Source organism: Macaca thibetana, chromosome 14 (assembly GCF_024542745.1).
Source record: "Macaca thibetana thibetana isolate TM-01 chromosome 14, ASM2454274v1, whole genome shotgun sequence".
Taxonomy (NCBI): Eukaryota; Metazoa; Chordata; class Mammalia; order Primates; family Cercopithecidae; genus Macaca; species Macaca thibetana.
Window position 1 is genome coordinate 8,069,261 of NC_065591.1, and position 26,979 is coordinate 8,096,239.

Below are 26,979 nucleotides of genomic sequence, written 5' to 3' on the forward strand. Positions count from 1 at the left end.
GGCCTCTGATCCCTCTGGGGGGCTCCAGCAGGGTCTGTGGGCTAGTGGGGTAAGACAAGCCAGGCTGGGGATTCAGCTTAGGGCTGCCCCCTATACAGTCCCTGTAATTGGCCCCCATCTCCTCTTCAAGCTTTCCAGGAGCAGAACCGGGGCCCACATATTTGCAGTAGTTTATTCATATTTTGTCACAAATGGCCGGGGAGGGGGTGCCGGACTCCTCCAGGCGACATAGAAAATAGGTCCAAGAGACAAGGTGGGCTGAGGTTGGGGCAGATGGAGACAGGGCTGGAGAAAGAGCCTGGGGGAGAGGGGAGGGCAGACTAGGGGTGGGGTGCCCCCCTGCTGAGCCTGCTCATTCCCGGTGCGGGTACCCCCCCACCTGCAGGGGGAGCCTCAGGGCGGGGGTGGAGGGGGGTGGCCCAGAATTTCCAGGGTCAAGCTCTGCCCCTTGGCAGGGCCCAAGTTTCCCCCGAAATGGACAAGGCCGGAGGTCCTGCCCTTTCCAGGACTGACTGCCATGCCCACAGGCTGGCAGAGGAGCCCCTGCCCCTGTTTAGAGCTCTGCCCGGCCGCTCTAGTCCAAGGGGGAGGGCTCTGAAGGTGGGGGGGTCCCCGCAGCAGCAGTTTGGGGGTTGGAGAGGCTGGGGGCACCAGTGCCCCCTCCCTCCCCAGGGCTGAGGCCTCTGCGGCCAAGGGGCAGGGCTGGGGGTGCACAGGCGTCCGGTCCATTCTGGGCTCACTCCCTGGCCGGCTTCCCCCTTAGAAACTCACCAACGTATAAACCATACTGTGGGAAGATGAGCCAGTGAGCCTAGCCCTGCACACACACAGCCACCCAGCTACCCACCTGGCCACACCCTGGGCTGCCCTCAGTCCTCAAGGGCAAAGGGCATTGGAAGTGTGATGCTGGGGCATCCCTTCCCTGAGTTCTGACTGCTGTGGGCAAGGCCTCACCTGTACAGGTAATAGAAGAAGGAGAGCAGGTAGAAGGCAAGTTTGCACCAGGACTCCTTCTGGCAGTAGTTGAGAATGTCAGCATTCATGATGGAGACCGCATCATACATGACCTCAGAGCCATCTGCAGGACGGTGGAAGTACCTGGGGCAGACAGGGGCTTGAGTGTCTGCCATCAAGGCTCCCACCCCCATCCTGTCCCTGTTCCCCATCTCAGCCTCCCCAAGGCAGCTGCTCCCCTCACCTCCAGAGGTGGTAGAAGAGGAGGGGGATGTTGAGGCCCAGGGTCACCCACTCTGCTGCACACAGAAACATCAGACAGAAGAGGCCGTGGATGGAGTATTCTGGGACCACCAGCTGGGGGAGTGAGGGTGAGAGGTCAGCGGCCTGGTGCTATGACAGACCCAGGCTTCAAGGGCACAGAGAGGAGCTGGGGTTTGGAAGGTGCCCACCCACCATGACCTCTGGAGATTAAAAGGCCTCTGGCTTCCCACTCCCTCCCAAGTAGCAGAGTGGATCAAACAGGCCCAAAGCGGGGGACGGCCTGGTTCTGGGCCACAGACAGTGGGGACAGCGCTGGGCTAGGAGCCTCCTGCCCCCAGCCCTGACACTGACCTTCCTCAGGAGGCAGCAGATGCGTTCGATGTTTTTTAAACGCTCGCGCTGTTGGGGGAAGCAAAAGGCCGCGATGGGGGAGGCAGAGAAGCAGATACTGGAGCAGCTCCCACCGCCCCGCATGTGGCCGCCAGGGGGCGCCAGAGCGGTCTCTGCGGCACTGTCGGCGCGGCCGGGAAGCAGCCGCGCCGTCCCCATGGCGACCGTCACCATGGAGGGGCCTTCACCCGCGTCTCCAAGGCAACGGCCCAGAGCCTGGCAACCGCCGCCCCGCCAGGAGGAACTCGGCCCTGAGCACGCGCCAGGTGTTTGCTGGGGGCGGAGACAGAGAGGAAGGGGGCATGGCCGTAGGCCCCCCACCCCACCCCCGTCTTCCCGTCTCCCACCCCCAGCCTACGACAGATGGAAAGACGGACAGACACACCTCGGCACAGCACATGTATCACTTACTGCCCGCGCAGGGTTCCCCTGGTCGATGGGGTTCTTGAAGTCGGTCCGCAGCTCATCAAAGGCTATGATCTGGGGGAGGGGCGAGTGCCCGTCAGGGTTGGGGCAGCAGTTTATGACCTTCCCCCCAAGCCCTTCTGTGGGATAGGAGTTTACTGAAGAGGACCAGCCAGGTGGAGCCTGTTGCAAAGGTGGAGAAACCGAGGCCCAGGGAGGGGCAGGGCCTGGTCCAAGGTCATCACAACAGTCCAGAAGGGAACCCTAGCGTCTGGATGCCCAGTTCAGGCCCATGTCCACTACACCTCCTTCCGAAACATCCCAAGACATGGCCTCGTGTCTGCCCTACCAGGTCTCAGGCCCTGTGCTGAGCACTGGGGCTCCAGAGGCCTGGGATGCAGCCTCTGCTCGGGAGGAACCCACGCCCAGAGGGATGATCACTCTACGTTCCAGGTGATCAGGGTTTAGGGTACAGGACCTGGAGTGGGTGCTTAACCCTGTGTGGAGGGTGAGGGAGTTCAGGCTCGACTCGGAGTAGGTGTTGGTGAGCAAATGGGGGAAATGCAGTTCAAGCAGAAGGTGCAATGGCAGAGGGGTGAAAGGTCAGGAGACATTCAGGAGGCTGCGGGTTTCATGGGGCTGGCATGACAGCGCGGCGAGCAGGAAGAAAAGAGGGAGTGGTGGAAGAGGAGCTGGAGAGTTCAGCAGAGCCAGACATGGACAACCTGTGAGGCTGGAGCAGGAGGTTGGACTCTAACACAAAAACATTGTGGGGAGGCATGGAAGAGTACACAGCAGCAGAGTGGGGTGGTCAGGCCCATGTCTTAGGATTGGTCCATGTCTCAGGATTGGTGGGGCAGGAAATCCGAGCTCATTGACAGTCACAGCTGAGATCTAAGTGGTGCTCCTGCTGGCAGGTATGTGGATTAATTCATTTAATGCTTACACCCTAATGATTTAGGTACTAGTTTTATTTTCATGTCTATTTTGCAGATGAGGAAGCTGAGACAGGTTAAGTGACTTGTCCAGGGTCACACAGCTGGTTAGTGGATTCTAACCCAGTGTGACTCCAGAGTTAAAATTCCTAACCACTGTGTCATACTCAGGTCAGACCAGCAAGGGGACAGTTTGGAGGGTTAGGGGCAGGGCTGATGGTGGTCTGAGTGAGGAGAGTTGTAGTGGAGACGGAAGGCGTGTATGCGATTCTACAGCTCTTTAGGAGCCAGACTCCAGAGGGTTCAAAGGGCCGAGAAGTGAAGGCAGAAGTCTAAGGTGTCTTCAGGTGTTAGGGTGTCTGGCAGACGGCAGTGTCCTCACGGGTGGAAACTCTCCAGGGGAGCAAGTGTTTGAGGGGATGATGGGATGGGCCTGGGAGGAGCTGACAGGTGACTTGGGGGAAATGGGCTGGCAGAGGAGCCTGCTGGGATCCCCTCCCATCAGCTCCAGCCCTAGGATGAGGCAGCAGGCCCACCACCCCCAGGCATCCCAGAACCCAGACGGCTCAGAGAGAAAGAACATGGGCTTCCTGGAGGGAGCTGGGGCCATCTGGATCACCCCCCCCACCCAGTTCCTCATTGACTGGGCAGCCGCCGCTTGGCACGCACAGCAACAGGGTCCACAGGGAGCAGAAGGGTGCCGTCTGTGCCCCAGAGCCGGCATCACCAGCAGGCGGCAGGCGTCGCGCCTCCCACCCCCCAGGCTGCCTGGTGCTGACTCAGCCCCCCGTAACAAACAATCCCCCACGGTGACAGCTGACACGCATCACTCACCACCAGTGTTGCCTAGGAACCACTGGGGCCTGGGCTGAGGGTCTGGAGTGGGATCTGGGGTCCTGCCCTGTTAAGAGTCTAGTTCTTAGCAGCTGTGGACTGAGGACCACACCTCCTATCCCCTACCACCCAGCAGGCCACACTAGGCACTCTGATGTGCACAGGTCACATCAGACATTCGCCAGTGAGGAACCAGACTCAGGACAAATGACTAGATAAGATCATCCAGTTAAATGGCTGAGTGGACACAGTACCTCACATAGGTGCTCAATCAATATCTGTTGAATGAACAAAGACATTTCTTCAAAGCTTGGGCCTTTCCTCCCAGCCTGGGCACTCCACAAGGGCAAAGTCTGGTTTTATTCATCCTTGACCCCCTCAAAGCCACCCAGAGCCTGATCTTTGGGAAGCATCAATGCAGGTGTGGTGGATGGAAAACTGCTGAGAATCCCCTGAGGACAGGGACCCCACAGGGCCTGTGGGAAGGCCCTGGGTGGGGAAGGCCCCAAAAAGGGGCATCCTGAATTCCAGAAGCCCTTCTCCTAGGAGCTGGTCAGCTCTGCATTCCCCAGCCTGTGGCCTCCAGCTCCCTTCAGCCCTTAGAACCCTAGCCCTCCTGCCCCTACCTCACAGAAATAAAAATAGAGTAACTCGGGGTGGGGGGAAGGGGGGGGAAAGACAAAGCAACCAAGACCCAGGGAGACAGCAGAGCCAGGCCAGGGAGTGACAGGGCTGGAGCTGGAGTGTGTGCTGAGGTGCCTGTGGGGGCTCACTCCTCACACAGTATAGGTTCAGTCAGTCTATGGAATCCCGATGGCAAAGAGCAAGGTGGCAGGGGATGGCAAAGGGAGCGCAGGGGGAACCATGGAGCAGGCAGCAGGTCCCAGGAAGAGAAAGGAGAGAGGAAGTGGGGAACCCGGGGAAAGAAGCAGGTGAGGCACTAGGAGGAAGGAGGGAAGGGTTATGGGAAATGGGATTGAGGGAGGGGTAAGAGGACCCCCGAAAGGGAATGACAATCAGGGAGGTGTGCGCGGGAGGTAGGTGTGGGCAGAGAATGCTGAGCTGAGCCGACCAGGGCCAAGCTGGGCAGGCTGTTACAGAGACAGGCACGGGGTTTGGGTGGGGGTGGGGAGGGAGGGCAGTAAAGTGGGGCCAGGGGCCCCCAACAACCAGCTGGAGGCTGATTGATAGTTTTGTAGTGAGGGGAAGGGAGCCAGGCAGAGGAGGCCCTGGAGGAGAGGGGCTGGGAGGGGAGGAGAAGGGAGCCTGGGGGAAGCGATGGGTCGGAAGTAGGATGAGGAATGGACATTTTGAAGAACCAGGTGTGAGGCTAGGCCAGGGTGAGGGACAGGCCAAGGGGTATGTGAGACAAAGGGGAAGGGGGGCAGGAAGAGGAGGGAAGCTGAAAAATGGAGAGGAAACCTGAGGGGCTGGGAAGCTCCCAACAGGAGGGGTAGGGAAACCCAAGGTGAGCCGGTGGTGGGGGCTAGGTCTCTGGGGGCTGATGAGAGCCAAGTGCTGTTTGGTCAGGGAGGGGGCTGGGAAGGCAAAGGGTTAATGGGCTATGAGATCTGTGGGTCCTGTAAACAGATGCAGTTGCCATAGCAACCGGCTCCATCACTCTGGCTGGAAAAACCCACAAAGGGTGGGGGGGCAGCAGACAGACAAACTGCCCGACGGACTAATGGAGGCAGCTGGATGGTTGTGGGGGGGCGGGGGACGTAGAAGAAGGTAAAGGAGCAAAAATTCCAGAATTCCACCCCCCACCTCACGGGCTGCATGGGGCAGAGGACGGGGGCAGAGGAGGGGGTCAGGGACCGACTGACATACAGACAGGCGGGGGCGGCGAAGGAAGGGGGGCCCTGGGAAGAAAGCCGACCATGGGGGGTGTTAATGGGGGCGAAGCCGACAAGCCGACTGCTGGGGGATAGCAAGTTTCCCCGGGGCTCTGAGACCACCCGCCCTGGGTCCCTCCAGCTCCGTGTGGCCCCTGCCCCCCACCCCGCCCCCAGCCCCAGCCCGGCCTTACGTGCCAGATGACAAAGAAGATGAGGGAGGCGCACAGCACCAGGGTGAGCATGTAGCAGAACGCGGCGAAGGTGAACGCCATGGCCCCCGCGCCGGGCGGCGGCCCGGGGGGCGCCAGCGCGGGGCCCGGGCGCAAGGGGACGCCCCCCGGCCCGCGCTTAGGGCCGGCCGGGCATGGCCCGTGGGGCTCGGGGGAGGTGGGCGATGCGGCCGGGACCGGGACCGCGGGGCCGTGGGGGGCGCGGGGCGCGGGCCGGTGGGCTCGGGGGGCGCGTCCGCTGCTGGCTGCCCGGGCCGCGATCGCTCATCCTGCGATCCCTCGCCCGCGGCTCCCTCGCTCTCCAGCCCGCGAAGCCGGCGGGGCGGAGCCGGGGGCGGGGCCGCCGCGCGAGCGGCCTCGGGCGGGGCTGGGTCTCCGCGCGCCCCTCGTCTGCCCGCCCGGTTCGGGCGCCACCCCCAGCCCCGACGAGCCCGCGGCCGTCCCCCTCGGCACCCCGCACCCCTAGGCACTCCAGCCACCGGCACAGCCGCACTCGGCCCCCTCGGGCGGGCGCGCAGGGCAGAGGCTGAAGTGCGAGGCACTTGTCACTGTCGGAGGCGGCAGAAGCACCTGGCTGGGACACACAGCGAAGCGAGGACATGGGCTGAATGGGGGCAGCGGGGTTTTGGGGGGCGCCGAAGGAGGTCGGGCCAGGTGCAGTGGGGGCCCTTTCAGAGGCTGCACGACCCCACACCTCTGCCGTGTCCCCCGTGGGAGTTGGCGGCGGCACACCAGGTATGAGCTGATGGCCGCCCTCTCTCTCCCTGACAGAACGGTGCTGGGCCCTTGGGGACAGACCACAGAAGCACAAGCAGCTTTCCTGGCCCCAGGAAACGGGGTCAAGGGCTTTCACCAGCAGCCTTAAGATGCAGAAACCAAGCCAGGACCCCCGTGCACCCCATCAAGCCCAGGGTTCCAGTTCCATCCCCCCACCCCAAGGCTGGACCAGAGACCACACTTGTCCACCACAACTTCCTTGCAAAAACCCTCAGCTCACCCGAGGGCCAATGGAAATTTATTAATTTTTTTGTCCTTTTCCATCTTTCCCCAAGTGGCTTTTCCTTGCAAAATGCCTGACATGACACCAGAGGGGAACCTGGGAGCGGGGGGGCACCCCAAGGGGCAGCCCAGGGACTTAAATACAAGCTGGAGGGCAGGGCACAGGTGGGACAGGCAAGAGACAGCACGAGGGACATGGCTGCTCAGGGAGACCAAAGACTTGCTTTCCTGCAGGAAGCAGCTGTGCCAGAGGGCAGGGGACTAGGATCCTGGGTGCAGAGTGGATGAGCAGAGAGGCCCCCAACCCCGGATGGAACCCATATTCCCCAGAGAAGTAGCGGCAGGGGATGAGGGCCTTCCCTGGTGGGCTCCAGAGACCCAGGGGAGAGTGAGCCAGATGTGCTGCCTCGGGGAAGGGGAGGAGGTGCTAGCAGAAGGTTAAGGCTGGTGCCCAGCCTCTGGCACAGTGGGCCTTCCGCCTCTGCCTGACGTGGGGACAAAGGGGCACACTGGGCAGGCAGCGCACGGGTCTGTCTCTGGAAGGGCAGAGGGCGGCAGGAGCAGACTCCCTCCAGGCTCAAGACACAAGCCCAGTGCGGCTACCCACCCACCCGTCCTAGATATACTCAGACCCCACCACAGCTGGACGGCTCGAGCTGGGAGTGTGGGAGGGGAAAGGAGGCAGTGGGGAGAGGAAAGGGTGGGCTGCTAGGCCCCTGTGGTCTCCATGCCTGTCCTGAGGTCCAGCCCAGGGCCCTGGATCCCAGGTCCTGGATCCCCTGGCCACTCTCCTGGCCCTGGGCACTGACTGCAGCCAGGGCAGTAGAGGCCGGGGAGACCTCAGCTCTTGGGCAGAAGGAGAGCAGGAAGAAGGGGAAGGAGAGAAACCCAGTGCAGCATACATGGGGGTGGAAGGGAGACCGACAGAAGAGCCCTCGTTCCAAAGAAAGGTGTGTAGGGGGGCATCTTGGAAAGTCACCTAGAGGCAGCAGCAGAGCAGGCCCCTGCCCTGCCTGACCACAGGTCCTGAGTGTCCTCCCTTAGGGACTCTTGACAGAACTGGGGCTCAGGGCAGCAGGCAGATGGGCCAGAGGGAGATGGGGAGCCCAGGACACCCCAAAGCCACAGACTCAAATGCCCCAGGAGAGGGAGAGGGAGGCACCTCCTGCACCCCCCCAGGGACATCATCTGGAGAAGGTGCCCCCTCCTGTCCCACTCCATGTGCCCCTCCTAGCAACAGCCACCGCCAGCCGGCTTTACAGGGGTGCTGTCGATCTTGAGATTGGGCCGCTCGCCCCCGGAGGCTGCTCCGGGCCCCATCCGCTTTTTGATCTCGGCAGCCATGGTCATGAACGCCTGCTCGACATTGGTGGCGTTCTTGGCACTTGTCTCCAAGAAGGGGATGCCCAGAGAGTCCGCAAACTCCTGACAAGGGAGAGGAGAGAAGAGGAGGGGAGAGCAGGGTGAGGGGCAGGAGGCCCCAGCGCCCCCAGCCCAGGCAGACCGGCCCATCTGCTACCTTGGCTGTGGTGTTGTCCACCACCTTCTTGGTGGTGAGGTCGCTCTTGTTGCCCACCAGGAGCTTATTAACGTTCTCACTGGCGTAGCGGTCAATCTCCTGCAGCCACTGCTTCACGTTGGCATAGGACTCCTAGAGGGGGCCAGGGGCCAAAGTTATTTTGCTCCCAACTGTCACCCCTACCCCAGACCTGGAGAACAAGACCTTCTCTGAGGGGAACAGTACAGCTCTGGGCCCCCTGAGTCCTCGGCTCAGGGATGCAGAGGAAGCCCTCTGCTCCAGGCTGAACCTTCCTCCCTGCCCTCCTCCATCCAAGACCCAGAAGAGCCCCAGCAGCCTGCCAGCTGCCCTAGCACCTCAACAGCTGCTCCAACCCAGGCCTGCCAGCTCTGCTCCCTGCAGCTGTCTCTGCCCGAGACACTTGCAGGCCTAACCACATGTGAGAAGCAAAGAGAGAGTGGAGGGGAGACAGGAACAGAGAGTAACAGGTCTGCAAGAGTTACAGTTCCCACCGTGGCCTGAAAATCCCTTTAAGGTTTGTAGCCTTGGAGCGCAGGAGGTCGAGGGTCCTCTCAGAGGCGGCCCTGGCCCATGGCGAGACAGGACTCCTGGGAACAGCCTAAAATTCATCCTACTTTTGGCACCAACAGCCTTATGACCCGGCTTCAGACTCTTCCAGCAGCTTGCCCCTACCCCACACACAAAGGACAGGACTTTCAGGAAAGTGCTCAAGCTAGTGCCACTTTTCCTCCTTAGGAGCCAGAGACCTGATGACATCACACTGGCTCAAACTTAGACTGGCTCAAACTCTTGCCATGTTCCAAGTTGGGTCCTGCACTAAGTGCTGGGGACAAAGGGGGAAATCATACCTGAGTCCTGCCCTAACACATTCATGGGACAGCAGAGGAATAGACCAGGCCACACACAAGGGCAAAACAGGTTAGAAGGCAGGGACCGGGGAGCCCCCAGACCACCTCTGCTTGAGGTGGGAGCAACAGCAGGCCTAAGCCTGCAGGTGGGAACTGGCCTTGTGCAGGAGAGGTGCCAGCTGGGGAGCCAGCATGTGCCAGGTCACTGAATGGGAGGGGCATGATGTCTCTGGGGAATGGGAGGAAGTGGAATGTTGCTGGGATGCACTCAATAGGGAGGGGGAAAGTGGAGAGGGGGAAAGGGGAGGGGGGAAAGGGGAGAGGGGGAAAGGGGAGAGGGGGAAAGGGGAGAGGGGACGGGGGAGGACAGAGCGGGGAATGGGGAGAGGCCAGAGCACAGACTGTCTCAGCCTGGCTAAGTCTTGGACAACCAGGAGCCAGTGGGCGTTTTCTCGGGCCAGAAGCAGCAAGATCACACCTGTGCTCTGGAAAGCTAGTCCTGACAGGAGACAGAGGCCAGATCAGACCAGCAAGATGCAGACCAACTGGGAATGGTTGGAATAACCCAGGGAAGAGAATGTGCACCAAGCCAGGGATGCACACAGGATTTAGACCACCGCTGCTGAAGGCCTGGCTCAGCCATTTACTGTGTGACCTCAGGTATGTCCCCTGACCACTGTGAGCCTCAGTTTCCTCATTTCTAGAAACAGTACCTCCCAGAAGGGCTGCTGTGAGCATGAAGAGAATGAACGCAGGCTTGTCTCATAACAAGTGCTTACCTGGCAAGAGCTGCTATTATCCTCATGACTGCTATTATCATGAGAAAACAGATTTGAGGAAGATGATGGGGAGAGAACAGAGGGGACTTGAGACTGACTGGATGGGGGAGGGAAGAGTTTTCTGGTCAGCCTGGTAAGAATTGTGTCACAAAGATGGGGATGCAGCTGGGCATGGTGGTGTGCACCTATAGGCTGAGGCAGGAGGATCCCTTAAGCCCAGGAGGTTGAGGTTACAACGAGCTATGATCACACCACTGCACTGCAGTCTGGGTGACAGAGCGAGACCCCACGTTTTAAAATAAAAGTATTAAAAATGTGGATGGAGACGCTGGTTTGGGGAGAGACAGTGAGGCCAGTGCTGGACATCTGAGTTCTGCAGAGACTGCTTGAGGCGGGGGAAAGGGTGTGCTCAAAAGCCAAGAGCCCTCCAAAACTGGCTTTGCCCTTCCTGTGAGACCGGAGGCAAGTTACTTAACACCTCTCCAAGCAAGTTTCCTCATCTGGAAAACACAAACCCCACCATTTAGTTTACTAGAGAAGATCATGAAGATCAGAATTAACACAGACACAAAGTGCCAGCGTAGACACGGACAGAGGAGGGAAGCCACAGCCACAGCTGTTAGATGCAGGAATCACAGAAGACAAGGCAGAAGCAAGCCACAGAGTGGCCCCAGTCATGCACCAGAGTAAGGAGGAGAGTCCAGGGCAGTCGGGAAGCACCAAACACAGGGTGATGGGAGGCAGCACCGGACAAACCAGCAAACAGACACTGACAATAGAGAATCAAGTGCTGCAGGAGACTGAGGAGCTGGGGACGGTACACTTTTCAAGGAGAGAGAAGAGAACAGAGTTCAAAGCCACGAGAGGTCAATCTGCTGAAATGAGGTCACTGGATAGATGGCAGTCAGGTGGGCCCTGGTAACCTGTCTGGGTGGTATGTAGCTTCCCCACAGCTCGTCCAGAGCTGAGGACATCATGAGTCCCTGGTGAGCTAAAGAGCCCGGCTGCTCCTCAGACAGGGACTCTTACCAGCCCACGGCTGATTTAAGCTTCTCCTCATCCCCAGGGCTCGGCCCTGTTAAGCAACAACATTTGGTAGAAAAACACAAAGCAGGTGGAATGAGCCATCCAGGTTTTCTGTCTCTGCCACTGGACTAGCCGAAGGACCCTCGGCAAGTCACCTCACCATCCTGAGCCCAACTCCTCACCTGTGTGATGGGAACATAACACAGACCTCTTCTGAGCATCAGAGGCAATCTGAGGGCTGGGCCAGGTTCTGTAAACTATAAGGTTTCATGGAACCATTTTCGGCTCTTGCTACCACCACTGTCAGTCACATGGGACTAACACTGCTGCTGGAGGCACAGAGCTTCTGGATCTCTGCTTGCATTGGGCCCAGAGCTCAAGCCTCCTCACTTCTTTGTCTAAGGCCCTCTAATTGTCCCCCTGCACTGTGTCTTCACACAGGAAGCCACAGACCCATCATAGCAGCCAACCGCCTGACTAAACTCCCATAACATGCAGGTGCCCAGAAGGTCTACAATAAGGTGGTAAGTTTGGCTTGGCGGGGAGGGAAGGTGTGAGGGCTTGTCCTGCCAGAACCTGCAACAGGGCCTTGGGAGGATCTATTTCTGTGGTTGTTTCCTTCCTTGTGAAATGAGTCCAAGTACAGTCACCTATTTTTTTCTTTTTCCTAGTTAGTTCCCGCAAGCAGACAAGTACAGTGTCTTTTCCAGGAAGCATTAGGAAAGAGAAGATGGAAGGAGGAAAAAGAAGAGTCAAAGACCTAAGGCTAAGGAGGCCAAGCTGAGGATGGCTAGTCCAGGAGTACCTGGTCAGTGACGTCATACACCACGATGATGCCATGAGCCCCCCGGTAGTAGCTGGAAGTGATGGTCCGGAACCGTTCCTGGCCCGCTGTGTCCCACTAGGAGACAGTAGGCAGAGGAGCAGGTCAGCTGGGGTCCAGATTCCCAGAGTCCCTTCCCTCCCAAGGCGGACACCTCTGTACCAGGGATTTTGGGAAGAGCGACACTCACGATCTGAAGTTTGATAGTTTTGCCATCCAGCTCGATGGTTCGGATCTTGAAGTCCACCCCGATGGTGCTGATGTAGCTCTCTGTGTACGTGTCATCCTGGAAGTTCAGGGGCCAGTGAAATGATGGGAGTAAATGAGGTGAGGCCCACTTGGAAAGCCTCCCTCCAGCTTCCAGCCCCAGCGGGGTCTCCTAATCACCAAGCCCCAATTCCCAGCACCCAGCTGGCCAGCCCTGTGTCTTGTTCAGGGCAGATGTGCTGCTGGCAGGTCTTACAGCTTCACCCCTGGTTCCCAGATCTTGCGACTACTGTGCTCTGGGTGGTCCCTTCTCCCCCCAGCTGCCAGTCAGGACCCCGGGTAGATGGTATGGGAGGCTTCTTACTCACAGCAAACCGCAGGAGCAGGCATGACTTGCCCACGCCTGAGTCGCCAATCAAAAGCAGCTTAAACAGGTAGTCACTGGAGAGAGAGGATGGGAAGGCGTGAAGGGAGGCAGGGAGCCCACCTACCATCATCCTGGAGTCACAATTAGAGGATTCCCCCACCCCACGAGGCATCCCTTGGTTTATTTTTATTTTTTTTAGCAATAAGGTCTCACTCTGTAACCCAGGCTGCAGTGCACTGAAGTGATCACGGCTCACTGCAGCTTCTACCTCGCAGGCTCAAAGTGATCTTCCCACCTCAGCCTCCCGAGTAGCTGGGACTTCAGGTGTCCACTACCACTTCTAACTCATCTTTTTTTTTTTTTTTTTTTTTCTGAGATGGAGTTTCGCTCTTGTTGCCCAGGCTGGAGTGCAATGGCGTGATCTTGGCTCACTGCAACCTCCGCCTGCCAGGTTCAAGCAATTCTCCTGTCTCGGCCTCCCGAGTAGCTGGGATTACAGGCACCTGCCACCATGCCTGGCTAAGTTTTGTATTTTTAGTAGAGACAGGGTTTCACCATGTTGGCCAGGCTCGTCTCAAACTCCTGACCTCAGGTGATCCACCTGCCTTGGCCTCCCAAAGTGCTGGGATTACACGTGTGAGCCACCACATCCAGCCCCTGGCTACTCTTTTTATGTTTTGTAGAGACGGGGTCTCACTATGTTGCCCAGGCTGGTCTCAAACTCCTGAGTTCAATCGATTCACCTGCCTTGGCCTCTAAAAGTGCTGGGATTACAGGGGTGAGCCTGGTCATCCTTTGGTTTAGAATACTATGGTGCTCACCAGATCTTCCCACCAGTCCCGGTCAGGGAGGGCTGATGCCCCCCTCCAGAAAAAGCTAGCCCAAAGGGCTCTCAGCTTGCTGAGTCTAAATTCTCACTTTATGGAGAAAGAAATCAAGACACAGAGAGGGACGTGACCTGCCAAGGCGACAGAGCTGGGTATCCTACCCTGATTTCTGAGACTTCATGGTTTGGTACAGTAGGGGCTATTTAGGGAATCCCCAGTACATGACCTGTGGTATGCCTGGCTTGGCAGGGGAGGCCCCAGAAGTAGAACCCAGGGCACAGTCTAGAACTTGTTAAGTGAAAAACCCATGTAAAGAGACTGATGGCCGGGTGCTGTGGGGTGTGCCTGTGGTCCCAGCTACTGGGGAGGGTGAAGCAGGAGGAGGATCCCTGGAGCCCAGGAGTACATGACCAGCCTGGGTGATGTAGCACGACCCTGTCTCTCTCTCTTTTTTTTGAAATGGAGTCTCACTCTGTCACCAGGCTGGAGTGCAGTGGCACGATCTCAGCTCACTGCAACCTCCAACTCCCGGGTTCAAGTGATTCTCCCGCCTCAGCCTCCAGAGTAGCTGGGATTACAGGCACGTGCCACGACACTTGGCTAATTTTTGTATTTTTAGTAGAGATGGGGTTTCATCATGTTGGCCAGGATGGTCTCGATCTTCTGACCTCGTGATCCACCCGCCTCAGCCTCCCAAAGTGCTGGAATTACAGGCGTAAGCCACCGCGCCCAGTCCACCCCATCTCTTTGGAAACAACAAAAAACCTGTTATGAAGTCACCAGGAAGAGGTGGTCAAGTTGCAATGAAAATTGCACTTAAGGCTGGGTGCAGTGGCTGACACCTGTAATCCCAACATTTTGGGAGCCCGAGGCACAAGGATCATTTGAGCCCAAGAATTTGAGACCAGGCTGGGAAACAGATGGAGACCCTGTCTTTACAAAAAATTTAAAAATGTGCCAGATGTGGTGGTGTACCTCTGTATTCCCAGCTACTCAGGAGGACAAGGCAGGAGGAACGCTTGAGCCCAAGAGTTGGAGACTGCAGTGAGCCATGATCGTGCCACTGTACTCCAGCCTGGGTGACAGAGAGAGACCCTGTCTCAAAAAAAAAAAAAAAAAAAAAAGGTAAAAGGTAATCACATTTAATAATATTGAGTTGCAACTTGTGACTGTGTGAAGTCACACAGTTGAGTTCCCTGTGTGAAGTACTTCAAATGCATCATCTCATTTAATCTTCACAACACTCCAATGAAGTCAGTTTTATCATTGTCAACTAATGAGGAAACCAGAGGCCAGAGAAGGGAAGTGACTTGCCCTAACTTACACAGTTTTTCGCTTTAAGACTCAAACCAGGTTTGTCAGACTCCAAAGTCCCTGCGAGAGCCTGCTGGTTCCCTTCTCTGTTCCCCTCCCAATCCAGCTCAGAGCTTCACCCTTCCCCAAGGAAATCTGAGACCTGGATGTGGAGGAGAAAAAGGAAGTGGCAGAAAAGGAAGAAGATAACTGATACTTGGGGAAAACTATTAGTCCTGGGCATGAGATGTGGGCCACCTACCCGCAGAGGGAGTGACCAAGAGTGAGGAGAGTTTGAGGACCAGAGAATCCCGCTGGAAGGGGGAGAGCAAATTCCATACTCATCTAAACTTCACAAGCAGTGTGACAGCCAAGGGAAGGGGTGCGACGGTGGCGTTGGGGGCCTGAGCAAAAGCGAGGAGAAGGCGGGAAAGGACGGACCGTCGGGAGCGACAGGTCAGCGTAACCCAGGCAAAGGGTAGGAGGCAGCCCCGGAAGAGAGGACCTGCGGGAGACGGGACTCAAGCGGCGCTTCGGGGCCTCCCGCTTAGTTGGCCAGTTTCTGGGCCGGCCCCAGGAGCCGTGCTTCAGGAGAAAGAGAAGGGTAGAGGGATTCACTGCCCGACCTAAAGGGCCCGAGCCTGAACCCGAGACCAGAAACTATCTAAAGACGGGCTCCCAAACTCCAGGACAGTTGTCAAGCAGCAGGTGGGGAAACTGAGGCCTGAAGTGACCGGGACTGCGGGGTCATCTGACCGATAAGGCCTGGTAGAGCCGGTGTCTCGGGCTCCAAGAGCTGCCCCTCGGGGTCGCCACGTCTGGGCCCCGGGTGTGAGAGCTCGGGGTGTTGAGCCGGGGTCCTGGGGCCCCTGGGGGGAGGGGCAGAACCCGGATGTGAGGGGGGGGTCAGCGGAAGAGGGACCCGGATGTGGGGGCGCCGCACAGTCCTGACCCGGGCCAGACAACCCCGGTAAGCGTACAGCCCCGTATTCGGGATCGAGGCTGCGCTGGACGGCGCGGGCGGGGCTCACTCACTATTCGGGGTTCATGGCGGCGGCGGCGGCCCGCTCGGTCGCTCCCAGTCGGCTCTGCTCCGCCTCCCGTTCCAAGATGGTGGCCGCTCCGCCCCAGAGGCCCCGCCCGCGACGCGCAGGCGCAAACGTCCTCTTCTCAGGCCTCGCCGCGCTGGTTCTCGGAACTTGTAGTCTGAGACGTTCTCCAACTCAGCCCCGCTGCGCAGGCGTAGTCGGGGAGCCCGTGCCTCCGCGCCCACTCCCATCACTACTGGCGCATTGCCTTCTGGGGCTTGTAGTTTGCACGCCGGACGCACCTAGGCTTGAGCACGGTGCTGGAAAGCCTGACGGCGTCTCGGTGTTTAAAAAGCTCAGTTTAGAGCTGGGCTTGGCACGTTTCACATCTGTCTGACGGAGACAGTCATCCTTACCCTGCCAATACCCACGTTGTGAACATTAAATGAGAATGTGGGATCTAGCAAGACTAGTAAAAGTTCACATGTCCAGGGTTCCTCGTGTACTGGGCACTCCTAACTCGCAGCCGCGTGTCATCACCCGCATTTCATAGATGAAAAAACTGAGTCTCGGGAAACTCACTCAAAGTCAAAAACTTTGTGAAGAGCAGAGCTCGTAAGAGCCCGCGGTCTCCAGAACCCCACAAGTGAACGTTTTAGGGAAAGCCTGACTTGTGGGGCCCCCACCCAGTTCCGGGGTGGGCCAGAATATCTGGGCCCAGCTGCGCGGACAGCGGTTGAGCGAGACACACTGTCCCCCACTCACGCGCGACCCTTCCCGGCTCCACCCGTTTAGAGACGCGGGGGGACCCCGACCTCCGCCTCAAAACAAGCCCGGCTCAGATTCAAACCGTCTTTATTTCTACAGCAACATCTGAAAATAGAGAGCAGCCGCCTCACCCGCAACAGGGGGAGCCCCTCCTGCCACCAAGGGACCGTCGCCGCCCCTCGCGAGAAGCTGCAGGCGTGGGGAGAGGCGTGGCAGGATGGCTCGGTGGGCGGTGCCCGGGGCGGGGTCGGGCCGTGCCTGGGCGGGGCCGGGCGGGAGGGGCAGTGCATAAGGCCGGGATGCGGGGCAGGGCCCGGCGGTGGGAGGACTAAGGGGAGGTCCCTGTCCTGGGGCACGGGGCGATGGCGGGGTAGGACGCATCCCTCAGAGGCCAGGAGGAGCGCGAGAAGGTCCCGGGAGCCACTTAGGAGGCGCCACTCCCGAGAATGTGGAGCCTGGGAGATACCACCGCACGGAATGGGGGTGATTAAGGCCTGGGCGGTACCACTAGAGGAGGGACGAGGGGAGGCCCGGGTAGTACCGTGGACTGAAGGGTGGGGCGCGGCCAATAACTTATTTCTCTATATACAGAAGCAACGGCCGGGTTGAGTTGGGAGGGAGGGCGAAGGTGCCGAAGGGCCGGCGAGTGCTTAGTGTTCTTGGCTCTGGGGTCTGGGGAGGCCAGGCCACTGAGTCTATGGTGGAGACTCCAGCCGGCACCTCCTGCTGGCCCCGAACCTAAGGAAGAGGGCCCTGCTGGAAGGAATAAATAAGGGATCGAGCTGGAGTGGGCAGGCCCAGCCTCCAGGGCTCAGGCTGAGATGACAAGGGAGAAGGTTACCCTGAGATTGAACAGAAAAGACAGGGGCTGTGGGAGAGACAGGCGGGACAAGCAGCAGGCCCATGCGCAGGGCTGGGGTGAGGGGGGTGTGCCAGGTGGGTGCTCTGGTGACTGGCTGCCCCTTCAGCATTAGCCCACCAGGGAGCTTCGTCGGGAGAGGTCCATGGAGCTGGAGCTGAGAGTGCGGCTGTCAGAGAGACCTGTGCCTCCAGGCTGTGGGCAGAGGGGGCAGGTGGCTCAGCCCTGTGCTGCTGCCAGTCTGTGCCTCCCTGGCCTGAAGCGGCCTGACCCGGCAGAGGCAGCCGGAGTCCCTGAGCTGGGCAGAGGCAGTGGCAGTTCCGGCCCAAGGCCACGCCCTGGTGCCCTGACACTCCCGCCCATCTCCACGGTGACTGTGTTGGCACTGGCCATTTACACATCCACCCCCAGGAGAGACTGGGTTCCCCTCCTGTGTCTCCCCTTTGTCCAGCCCAAAGTAGGCCTGGGATAGAATCCATTCCCTCCCATGTCGGATGAAGAGGCATGCTGGAGGGAAGCTTGGCAGCGCACATGCAGCCCCGGCCACAGCCGCCCAGTGCCCGGACACCCGCTTGCCCCTACCTGGGTCGGCTCTTCCACGCTCTTGTTGAGGAAGTTGAGGGAACTGGCTCGCTTCATCCTGAGGGAAAAGGACAGCGTGGTATTTGCCCAAGGAGGAACTCAGGGGAGATGGGGGCAGGGAGCAGGGTGGGGCTGGGGAGGGAGCAGACTGGTGGATGGTGGAGCCTGAGAAGGATGGGGAGGTTGCCTGGGGTCAGTGGGGCACACTCGTGGGTCAGGAGCTCATCCGGGGTTGCTGGGTGGTTCCTGAGGCTCACCTTGGTGGGGGGCTCACCTGGGGTTAGGGGGCTCCTGGGGGCCGCCCCCCTGCAGCTTCTTTACTAGCATCTCACTGCTGCGCCTCAGGGCGTCTCGGAGCTTCCCAAAGGAGCCGCTGCGCCGCAAGGAGCCACTGCCATCCTGCGGGTGGACAGGCTCACCTCTAGGCCCCACTGGCCACCTAGGCTCCCGGCCCGGCCCCAGCCCCTGGACTCACCCCACTCCACTCAGCTGTAGGTCCCGCATCCTCGAGGTCAGACTCAGACCGGGGCCCGGCACCCCCGGCCACGTCTCGGCTGCCACGGCGGTCTCCCCGCCCGCCACTGCCATCTTTCAGCAGTTCTACCACCTTGGTCTGGCTTGCGGGGTCCAAACCCTGAGGGAGGGGCAGGGGCATCAGGGAGGGGCAGGGGCATCAGGCCGTGACTGGGCCACACTCAGGGCCACACAGGTGTCTGCCCACCCCCTCCTGCATGGAGCCCCACCTGCTTGCGGTTGCGGCTGGCACAGTCCTCCAGTGTGTGTGCGGCTTCCAGCTTGCCCTGGCGTCGGTATAGGGCCCCCAAGCTGCGCAGGGTGGTGTTGACTGTGGGGCTGTGGATGGGACAGTCTCAAACTCCATGTTCCCCCAGACCCAGGGCCCGTCCTGGCACCCAGCCTATAGGGGGCCCTGAGGAAATAGGGACCTCTGGGGTAGCCAGAATCCATTCCCTCCCATGTCAAGCCCTGTGCTGGGCCCACCCAGCCTCTTCTGCCCTGGGGGAATCACGCCAGGGCTAGGGACCTGGCCCCAGGGCCCTCATGGGATGTTGTCACCAGGACCGAAAGCTGGGAGACCCGGAGCAAGATAATTAGGCTGAGAATTAGGAGACAGAGCCTTCTTGGGACAGGTGACCTGTGAGCTGGGCCTTGCCAGATGAGCGGCAGAGGAGGGGTGTGTTAGGAGTGAGAGTATGGAATGTGGAGACTGCCCTGCCATGCTCTGCTCCCCAGCCCCGCCCCGCCCCCCTCACCTGTCTACTTTACAGGCCTTGTACCAGCTGCCATATTCCCCATAGGGGGCGCTGTCCCGGCGCTTATCCTGGAAAAAGAATGGTCACACTAAGTGAGAGCAGGCCCCGTTCTGCACATCCCCGCCTCCCCTGACAACCACCCAACCTGCCCCACAGAGCTACCTTGCTTTCCTCCCGCTCCTCTGCGTGCATCCAGATGGGCTTGTTGTCCCCTGGGGAGAGAAAGGAGACTGTCAGCGGCCTACCATATAGGCCTCACCTGGTTGGGCTGGACACAGGACTGGGGTCAGGGGAGGGGAGACCAGGGTTGGGCTTTGTTGAATGAATGAACAAGAATAAGACCCAAAACACTACTGACCCCCTTCTGGACAAAGAGATGAGCAGAACAGACCCTTACACCTCAGGCCACAGCCCAAGACATGTACTAGGCCTGAATGATGGGCCAGGCTCCGAGGGACTCAGGAGCAGATGACAACTGACCATCCGGGGCCGGAGGTAGTTTCTCAGAGCGGGAGATGAGGTGAGCAGGAGTTGCCAGTGAAGAAGGGGGATGCAAAGGTGTGTGAGGCACTGGCAGGCCAAGGGGGCTGCATGAGTTGGGTGTATGCTTACATGTGCAAACGTGAGCACAGGTGGCTGGGCACCATCTGGGGGTGAAGCTGGGGACCAGCCAGGCCAAAGTCTGACGGCCTGCCCAGCTGAGGAATCTGTCCTGGGTGCTGATGGCAGAGTGGGCCTGGGATGGATTGGCCAGAGGAACATGGCAACCACACACTCACCATTGACAGAGCCAAACTCTTTCTCATGAGCGCGGGTGAGGATCTCCTTGTACAGGGTCTCTGCATCCTGGTACTTGCCCTGCTTCAGGTAGCAGGAAGCCTGGAAGTGGGAGACCCAGAGAGTGAACAGGATGCATGGAGCCAAGCCTTTTTCTCTCCTTCTTCCCCAGCGTCATCCCTGCCTCCCTCCTTTTCATCCTCCAGCCCCTTCCAGCCTCAAGGCACCAGGTTGTTCTTGGTCTTGGCTACATTGGGGTCATCGGGCCCGAGGCGTGTAGCATAGATCTCCAGCGCCCGCCGATAGTAGTATTCCACCTCCTCGGCTTTGCCCTGGTTCTGGCACAGCAGGGCCAGGTTGCTGAGCTGCTTGGCCACATCTGGGTGAAACTTGCCTAGGACCTGGGATGGGAGAGGAAGCCAGGGGTTGGGTTCAGGGCTGCCCGGGCCCCTGCCTCCCAGACCCCTGGCCTGCCCAGCCCTGCCTGCTCCCACCTTCTCTCGGATCTCCAGTGCCCGCTTGCACAACGGCTCAGCCTCCTTGTACTTGCCCCTCTTGCCATACAGGACCGCCAGGTTGTTTAGTGTCGCAGCCACCTGGAGGTGGAAGAATGGAAGCTCCTTGACCCAGGCCCTGCAGGACTCTGGGACCTGCAGGGGATGGGGCACAGCCCCCACCTCCCACCCAACCCTCACTCACGGCTGGGTGGTCCTTGCCCAGGGTTTTCTCCCGGATGGCCAGAGCATCATTGAGTAGGTGGGCAGCCTCCTTATACTTGTTCTGATCCCTGGGAGCAGGTGGGAGCATGGTCAGGGCTGTCCCCCAGCTCGAGGCCCTCCCCAGTGGCCTGCAGTCCCTGTGGTCACTCCTGTACTCAGTGAGTGAGTATGACAGAGTGGGACCCATAGTGTGGGGAGACCTGCTTAGCTCCTGCTCTCTGAGCTCCAGGGGCTGTGGGCAGTTTTCTCACAATTGGCTGGGGTGTGCGGTGCTGGAGTCCCACTGACTGCCTGGTGCCTAGTATCCCTGGGCGCCACATGGCTCTCCTGCTGCCCCTTTAGCATGTCCCGCTCTCCAGGTCCCAGTGCCTTTGTTCATGCTGGCTTTTTGCCATGGGAACCTTTTCTAGCCTCTTGTGTTCAGCCAAACTCACTTTCTGGCAAAGCCCCTCCTCCAGCCTTAGTGCCTGGAGAAGCTGTGCAGACTCCCCAGGACCCCTGGAGTCCTCATGTGCAGTCTCTCCCCAGTTCTGGCGAAGCCTCTCTCCTACACTAGACAGTTTTACTCGCATCTGTAGCCCAGCTCCACACAGGTGGGCCCCGAGTCTGGGCCCACAGCAGGCACCAAAGGTTAGTGATCCAGGGCTGAAGCGTTCCAGAAGAATTTGGGCACCCCCAGAGAGTCCTCACCGATAGACCAGTGCCAGGATGTTCAGCATGGTAGCAACGTCAGGGTGGTCGTGGCCTGACGTCTTCTCCAGGTCTTCGAGTGCCTGCTTGCAGAGTGGCACAGCTACCTCATAGCGGCCCTGTGAGGCGTATTGGATCACCAGGTTGTGCAGGGTGCGGAGCCGGGCCGGGATCTCGTAGCCCCCATGCTGACCAGACACATCCCCTCCTCCTGGGCTAGGGGCTGCAGGGCCAAGGGCAGGAGGTCAGATGTACCATCTGCCCACTGGGCTGAGATGGTACATGCCAGCTGTGCCTTTGAGCCACTTGACACGTGGCCCTGGGCAAGTCACTAACCACTCTTTCTCAGTTACCCCATTTACACAGTGGGTCTAGTTACCCTATAGAAAGAGGGGGTAGAGGCCCAGCTCCAGTACTTAAGGCTCTGTGTAATGGGGCAAGTCGCCTAACCTCTGAGCCTGCGTCCCTGTGTACAGAGTGGAGGCCCCGATGCACAACCAGTACCATGAGCAAAGCAGGCACTGGCCCCAGCGTGGCTGTCTGCACATGCCTCCCTCAGAGGTGACTCGGAGGAGAAAAGAACTCTCCCAAGGGTCAGGGCAACTAGTGGCAGAGCAGCACTGGAAGCCAGGCTGGCAACTCCATAGCTCTTAACTGTGATGTCTGCTCCCCACAGAGCTGGGGGGATGTGAGAAGCAGCAGCACGTATGATTGTTCTTGAAGCTCTAACACGCTAGGATGTCATGATCAGAAGTGAGGCAGGAAGGAACATGGCAGCCACTTGGTCCCAAGGACCAAGCGTTCACACAACCTTTCCTTCCCCCACTCCAGAACTGCCCATCCGCACCTGGGCTCTGCTCATCCTCATTGGGGAACAGGTCATCCAGTGTGTCTTTGGGGACGTCCCCCTTCTCCTCCTGGGAAGGAAGACAGGATGAGCGTCAGGGAGGGAGACACAGGGCAGCCAGGGTGTCCGTGGGCTGGGGTGGAGCCGAATTTGCTCCATGCTGCCCCTCCCTGCTCCCAGGCCCCCTTGCTGGGCAACAGCGACCATGGTAGGAGCTCACGTTAGGGGAGGTGTCTTCATCCAACTTGCGGATCTGGCTCATGAACAGCAGGTGCTGCTTCTCCTCCTCCAGCTGGGCCACGGCCTGCTCACTGCGCTGCAGCTTCTGCTGCGTCCCCGCCAGCTCCTCACGCAGCCACTGGTTCTCCTGCACCAGGCGCCGCACCTGCGCCCGCAGCTTCTGCTTCTCTGATTCTACGGCCCCCAGGTGGCTCGACAGTGCCAAGATCACCTGTGCAACCAGCCCAGGTAAGGGTCGGAGCCCCATCGACCCCTCGCCTATGACTGTAGCCTGGGCCTAGTTGGGCTCTGGGACCCAGTGAAGGGCCAGGCCTGGCCCTACAGTGAGGAGCTGTAGGCCTTTTCTCTCCTAGTCAAGGGAGAATCTCCTCAAGGCCTCAAACACACCATAGTGCAAAGCCCAAACCCAGGAGGCTTGGGAGTCCCCAGTTCCTTCCTTCTGGGATCAGGAGAACCCCAAAAGGGCTCTCCTGTGAGAGAGTTGGGGTGCTGTGCTTTCTCTGAGCTACTAGCCCCTTCCTTCATCTCTTCCTGGGTTGTACTCAGGCCCCTGCTGCCACAGCCACGAGGTTACTGCTCCCTGCCCCAGGGCTAGTGCTTGCCCACAGAACTCTGCTAGATGGCTGAAGGGCCACCCAAAGACTCCATCCCCACTTCTGCTGAGGGGGCCACAGCATCCCCTGCCTTTCTGCAGCTCCCAGGTAGGGAAGGGGCATGTATCCCAAATGCTCAGCTGGCGTGAGGAACCACAGGGGCAGGAAAAGTATCCAGAGGCCTTGGCCTCAACCCCCACCCCTCTCCCCAGCCTCTATAACTCCTTTCCTGAGTTTCCAGTCTCTTCCTGCGTTCCTGCCTAGGTTCCAACCTCCCTTCTTGCTCTCTCTCTCTTTTTTTTTTTTTTTAAATTTGAGACAATGTCTCACTCTGTCACCTGGGCTGAAGGGCTATGGCACCATCACAGCTCACTGCAGCTTCCACCTTCCAGGCCCAAGTGGTCCTTCCACCTCAGCCTCCTGAGTAACTGGGACTATGGGTGCACACCACCACACCTGGCTAATTTAAAAAAAATTTTGGCCAGGTGCGGTGGCTCACGCCTGTAATCCTAGCACTTCGGGAGGCTGAGGTGGGCAGATCATGAGGTCAGAAGATTGAGACCATCCTGGCCAACATGGTGAAATCCCATCTCTACTAAAAATACAAAAATTAGGTGGGTGTGGTGGTGTGTGCCTGTAGTCCCAGCTACTCAAGAGGCTGAGGCAGAAGAATCGCTTGAACCTGGGAGGTGGAAGCTGCAGTGAACGGACACTGCACCACTATACTCCAGCCTGGGTAACACAGTGAGGCTCTGTCTCAAATATAAATAAATGAAAATAAAAAATTTTTTCATAGATACGGGGTCTCATGAACTCCTGGATTTAAGCAATCTTCCTACCTGGGCCTCCCAAAGTGCTGGAATTACAGGCGTGAGCCACCACACCTGGCCTCCACCCTTTCCTGGTCCTTCACGGTCCAGGGTCATTTCTGCAGTGGTGTCTCCAGCTAGTCACACCTCCCACTCTGCTCCAGCTTCACTCATGGCCTTGATGCCCATGCCCTCCATGCAGACTGTTCCCCCTCTGTGAGAGTGCATGTGCTCCACCAGGTGTGGGACCCCTGACTGGTCCTCTCTGCCTGTGATGGCCAACTGGCAGAGGAGTGAATGTCCTTGCAGAGGGCCAGGCCGTCTGAGACCCTGTACTTTACAGTTGGTTAGCAAATGCCTAAGTGACAGGTGTTTCCATAACCACTAGCTTAAAAAAAAAAATTCCCCCAACAGCCTGGAAGTATACACAGCAGATGGCATGATCCCTATTTTAAAGAAAAGGAAACCAAGATGATACAACCTCCCCAGGGTTCACGTGCCAGGCAGGGGTTCAGCCAAGCTCTGAGGAGAATAAAACAAGTCTAACTCCTTGCACATCCCAATGGCTCCTGGACATCTCCAATTGCATATCATCCTGGCAGCCTCAACTAAAGGGGGCCAAAACAGTTCTGATCCACCCAGGCCCTCTCCTCCCTAATGTGCTTAAATCACAAACCTGGGAGTGATGCTGCCTTCCTCTCTCTCCCTTATTCCACCCTGGGTCTTCCTGGACCTACCTCCAGAACATCCAGAACTGGTCCCTTTTCTCCACCATCATAGCCACCCCTTAATTCCAAGCACCAGCTCTGATTTGAATTCCAGCAGTGGCTTCCTAACCACTCACTGGAGAGTGATTGCATCCTCGACCCACTGAGATTTATTCTCCACATCTCAGCCAGAGAAAGTTTTTAGAAATTCAAGTCAGACTGTGTTGCCTGTCTGCTTAAAGCCCTCCAGAGGCTTTCTGACTTCCTGAGAATAAAACCCACACTAACGAGGCCATGATCTGGCTCTTGGCTTCTCCCCAGGCCTCTTCTGTCCCTCTCTCCCTTCCATGAAGCTCCAGTCACACAGTTCTTCCCCGAGTTCCTCCACCACAACTCCTACCCCAGGACCTTTGCACATGCAACTTCTCCCCTGCCTCCCTTTCCTGGAGACTGGTTCATTTCTTCCCTCAGGTTTCAGTTTGTCATTTCCTCACAGAAATCCTGACCAGTAGACAAGACTCACTGCTGTGAGCTATCATAAAATCTTGTTCTTTTCTTTGTAGAACTCATCACAATTTGTAACAACCAATTATTTCATTATGTGTGCTTTTGTCTCTTTTCCAAATAGGGCAGGAATCCTGTCTATTTTGTTGGGTCCTGTATCCACCTAACGGCCTGGCTGGCACTGAAAAACTCATCTGTTAACGAATGAATAGAAGAATAAATCGGTGGGAGGCTGTGTTTCCTTAAGGATTTTCTTTCTGTTCTCATATGCCATCCAGTCTCCCTTAGGTAGAGGGGAGCTGGGAATGGGGCTCTGCGTGGGGGCGAGGGTGATCATGGTCTCTTACGGCAGGGCTGGGGTCGCCAAAGTGCATTTATTTCTTCAAAAGGTATTTACTGGGGTCCTAACACGGGGCTCCAGGAAACAGAAGATTCCTTGCTCATATTCTTCTCCTAGATTACTGGATTTCTCTGGAAGGCTCGATCCCTCCAGTGACCGCCCACCTCAGTACCCTAGACTGACCTACCTGGGCCTCCCCCAGCCCAAGCTCAATGGCTTCCAGGGAGCGACGCAGGAGGATGCAGCGCTCCTGCGAGCCAGGCTCGGCTTCGCTGGCCTCAGGCGCAACCAGAGGAGCCAGCAGGGCACGATGCTCCCCACGCAGAGTCTCCAGTCCCTGGATGACGGCCTTGGTGCCCAGCACGATCTCATCCTGGCTCAGCTTCTCCTCCCGCGGAAGCACCATCATGGCCATGGTTGTGGCGTCTGTGAGGACGAGGGTGCGGGCAGGCGGGCGCCGGGCCTGGAGCCACACCGCCCCAGATTAGGTAAACACAGGCGGTCCCCGGACGCCTGGTCCCGTGTGCCCAGGTCCCCCAGCCGGCAACCCGTACCGTGCCCACGCTTGGCCTACAGAGGGCGCGCCCGGCTCGTCTTGGCCAGGGAGACGCAATGCGGTGCGGCCGGACCCTGCTTCGGCCCCAGACCACCGGCTTAGGCCGACTTAGGCGGCCCAGTGTCCGGGTTTCCCCGGGGACCCCCTAACCAGGACAGGTATGGGGAACGTGGGGGCTCACTCCTGTGCAGGAGACCCTGGTCCCTCCGGCGATCCGGGCCCAGCCCCTCGGACAGCCCCATCCCCAACCGGCAGGCCACGCCGCGGAGCCCATCCTCCCGACGGGCCGACCCTGCGGAGGCCATCTCCCTACAGGGGCTGAGACCGCGGCCCTCAGTCCTTCCAGGTTGTGCCCACTACGACCCCTCCCCTGGGCCAGCGCAACGTCCTGCGGCCTCCCCTAAAAAGGCCGCGCCCCTGCCCTGGGCCACCCGGGACCGCGCCCCCTACCAGGGCTGGTCGGATCCTCCCACAGGCCGCGCCCACGACGACCCCCTCCCCTAGGCCGACCTGGAGCCTCCCCCTGCTTTAGGGCCTGATCCCGTCTCCCGGCCCAATCGGCCCGCGCCGACCTGCGCCTGGTGCTCGGGCCCGGCTCCGGCTCCGGCTGCCTCCCGCTTCACCCGGACCCGCAGCCGCGAGCCGGTCCCGCCGCCTCCATCCCGCCGGCCTTCCCAGCAGCCCCCGCGCCGCCTTAAAGGTGAAGCCGCTACCTCGGTGGCGTCGGAGGGGGCGAAACACGCTTCTCACGGCCAGCTCGCTGCCTTAAAGGAGCGCGGGCCGGGCCGGCTCCAGCGGGAGGGGGACGGGGCGGGGCCATCGAGGCGGGGGCGGGGCGAGGACCCGCCCGGGGCGCAGTTTCCAGGGGCCCGCCAGCCCCGAGGGGTGCCCTCGGCCTCAAAATGGCCCGGGTCCTCAGGGTGTGGAGCTGCTCGGGAGATTGAACCCTAAGGTACCTAGTGTGGCGCCATCGAGGACGGCGGGAGAAACTGAGGCGCAGGGAGAAGGTTGGGCTTCCCGGAGTACAGAGCGAGGCATTTGCCACTAATTGAGCGCCTACTGCGTGTTGCGCCCCTTGGTGCCCTGGGTTCATTGACTTAATGCTCACGAAGACCCGAGAAGTGAATGCC

At 59.1% G+C, this 26,979-nt stretch overlaps 3 protein-coding genes and 1 long non-coding RNA gene across 7 annotated transcripts; 1 reads left to right on the forward strand and 3 right to left on the reverse strand.

Annotated features, from left to right (window-relative positions):
* Positions 1-153: 153 nt before the first annotated feature.
* Positions 154-6,174, reverse strand: CNIH2 (cornichon family AMPA receptor auxiliary protein 2). Its single transcript, XM_050756825.1, has 6 exons — positions 5,812-6,174; positions 2,020-2,088; positions 1,570-1,617; positions 1,199-1,311; positions 955-1,098; positions 154-787 (listed from the first exon to the last, which is right to left on the reverse strand). Exons 1-6 carry the CDS (start codon positions 5,890-5,892, stop codon positions 760-762), a joined length of 483 nt encoding a protein of 160 aa, XP_050612782.1. The 5' UTR covers positions 5,893-6,174; the 3' UTR covers positions 154-759.
* LOC126935438 (uncharacterized) lies at positions 4,486-7,475 on the forward strand. Its single transcript, XR_007719243.1, has 2 exons — positions 4,486-4,714; positions 6,622-7,475. It is a non-coding gene; the product is annotated as an uncharacterized LOC126935438 (long non-coding RNA).
* RAB1B (RAB1B, member RAS oncogene family) lies at positions 6,823-15,731 on the reverse strand. Its single transcript, XM_050756821.1, has 6 exons — positions 15,595-15,731; positions 12,441-12,513; positions 12,056-12,151; positions 11,848-11,943; positions 8,369-8,500; positions 6,823-8,274 (listed from the first exon to the last, which is right to left on the reverse strand). The coding sequence occupies exons 1-6, from the start codon at positions 15,606-15,608 to the stop codon at positions 8,080-8,082; spliced, it is 606 nt and encodes a 201-aa protein (XP_050612778.1). The 5' UTR covers positions 15,609-15,731; the 3' UTR covers positions 6,823-8,079.
* Positions 15,732-16,425: 694 nt separating this feature from the next.
* Positions 16,426-26,591, reverse strand: KLC2 (kinesin light chain 2). Of its 4 annotated transcripts, none has more exons than XM_050756636.1 (16): positions 26,422-26,591; positions 25,481-25,719; positions 22,321-22,551; positions 22,101-22,170; positions 21,254-21,476; positions 20,544-20,631; positions 20,339-20,440; positions 20,072-20,245; positions 19,847-19,946; positions 19,230-19,279; positions 19,068-19,135; positions 18,540-18,648; positions 18,272-18,430; positions 18,071-18,195; positions 17,797-17,854; positions 16,426-17,409 (listed from the first exon to the last, which is right to left on the reverse strand). In XM_050756636.1, the coding sequence occupies exons 2-16, from the start codon at positions 25,706-25,708 to the stop codon at positions 17,326-17,328; spliced, it is 1,869 nt and encodes a 622-aa protein (XP_050612593.1). In that variant the 5' UTR covers positions 25,709-25,719; positions 26,422-26,591; the 3' UTR covers positions 16,426-17,325. The 4 variants fall into 4 exon arrangements, with proteins under 4 accessions (XP_050612593.1, XP_050612592.1, XP_050612595.1 ...); XM_050756635.1 differs by having other exon boundaries at positions 25,481-25,756; XM_050756638.1 differs by having other exon boundaries at positions 26,360-26,538.
* Positions 26,592-26,979: the final 388 nt, after the last annotated feature.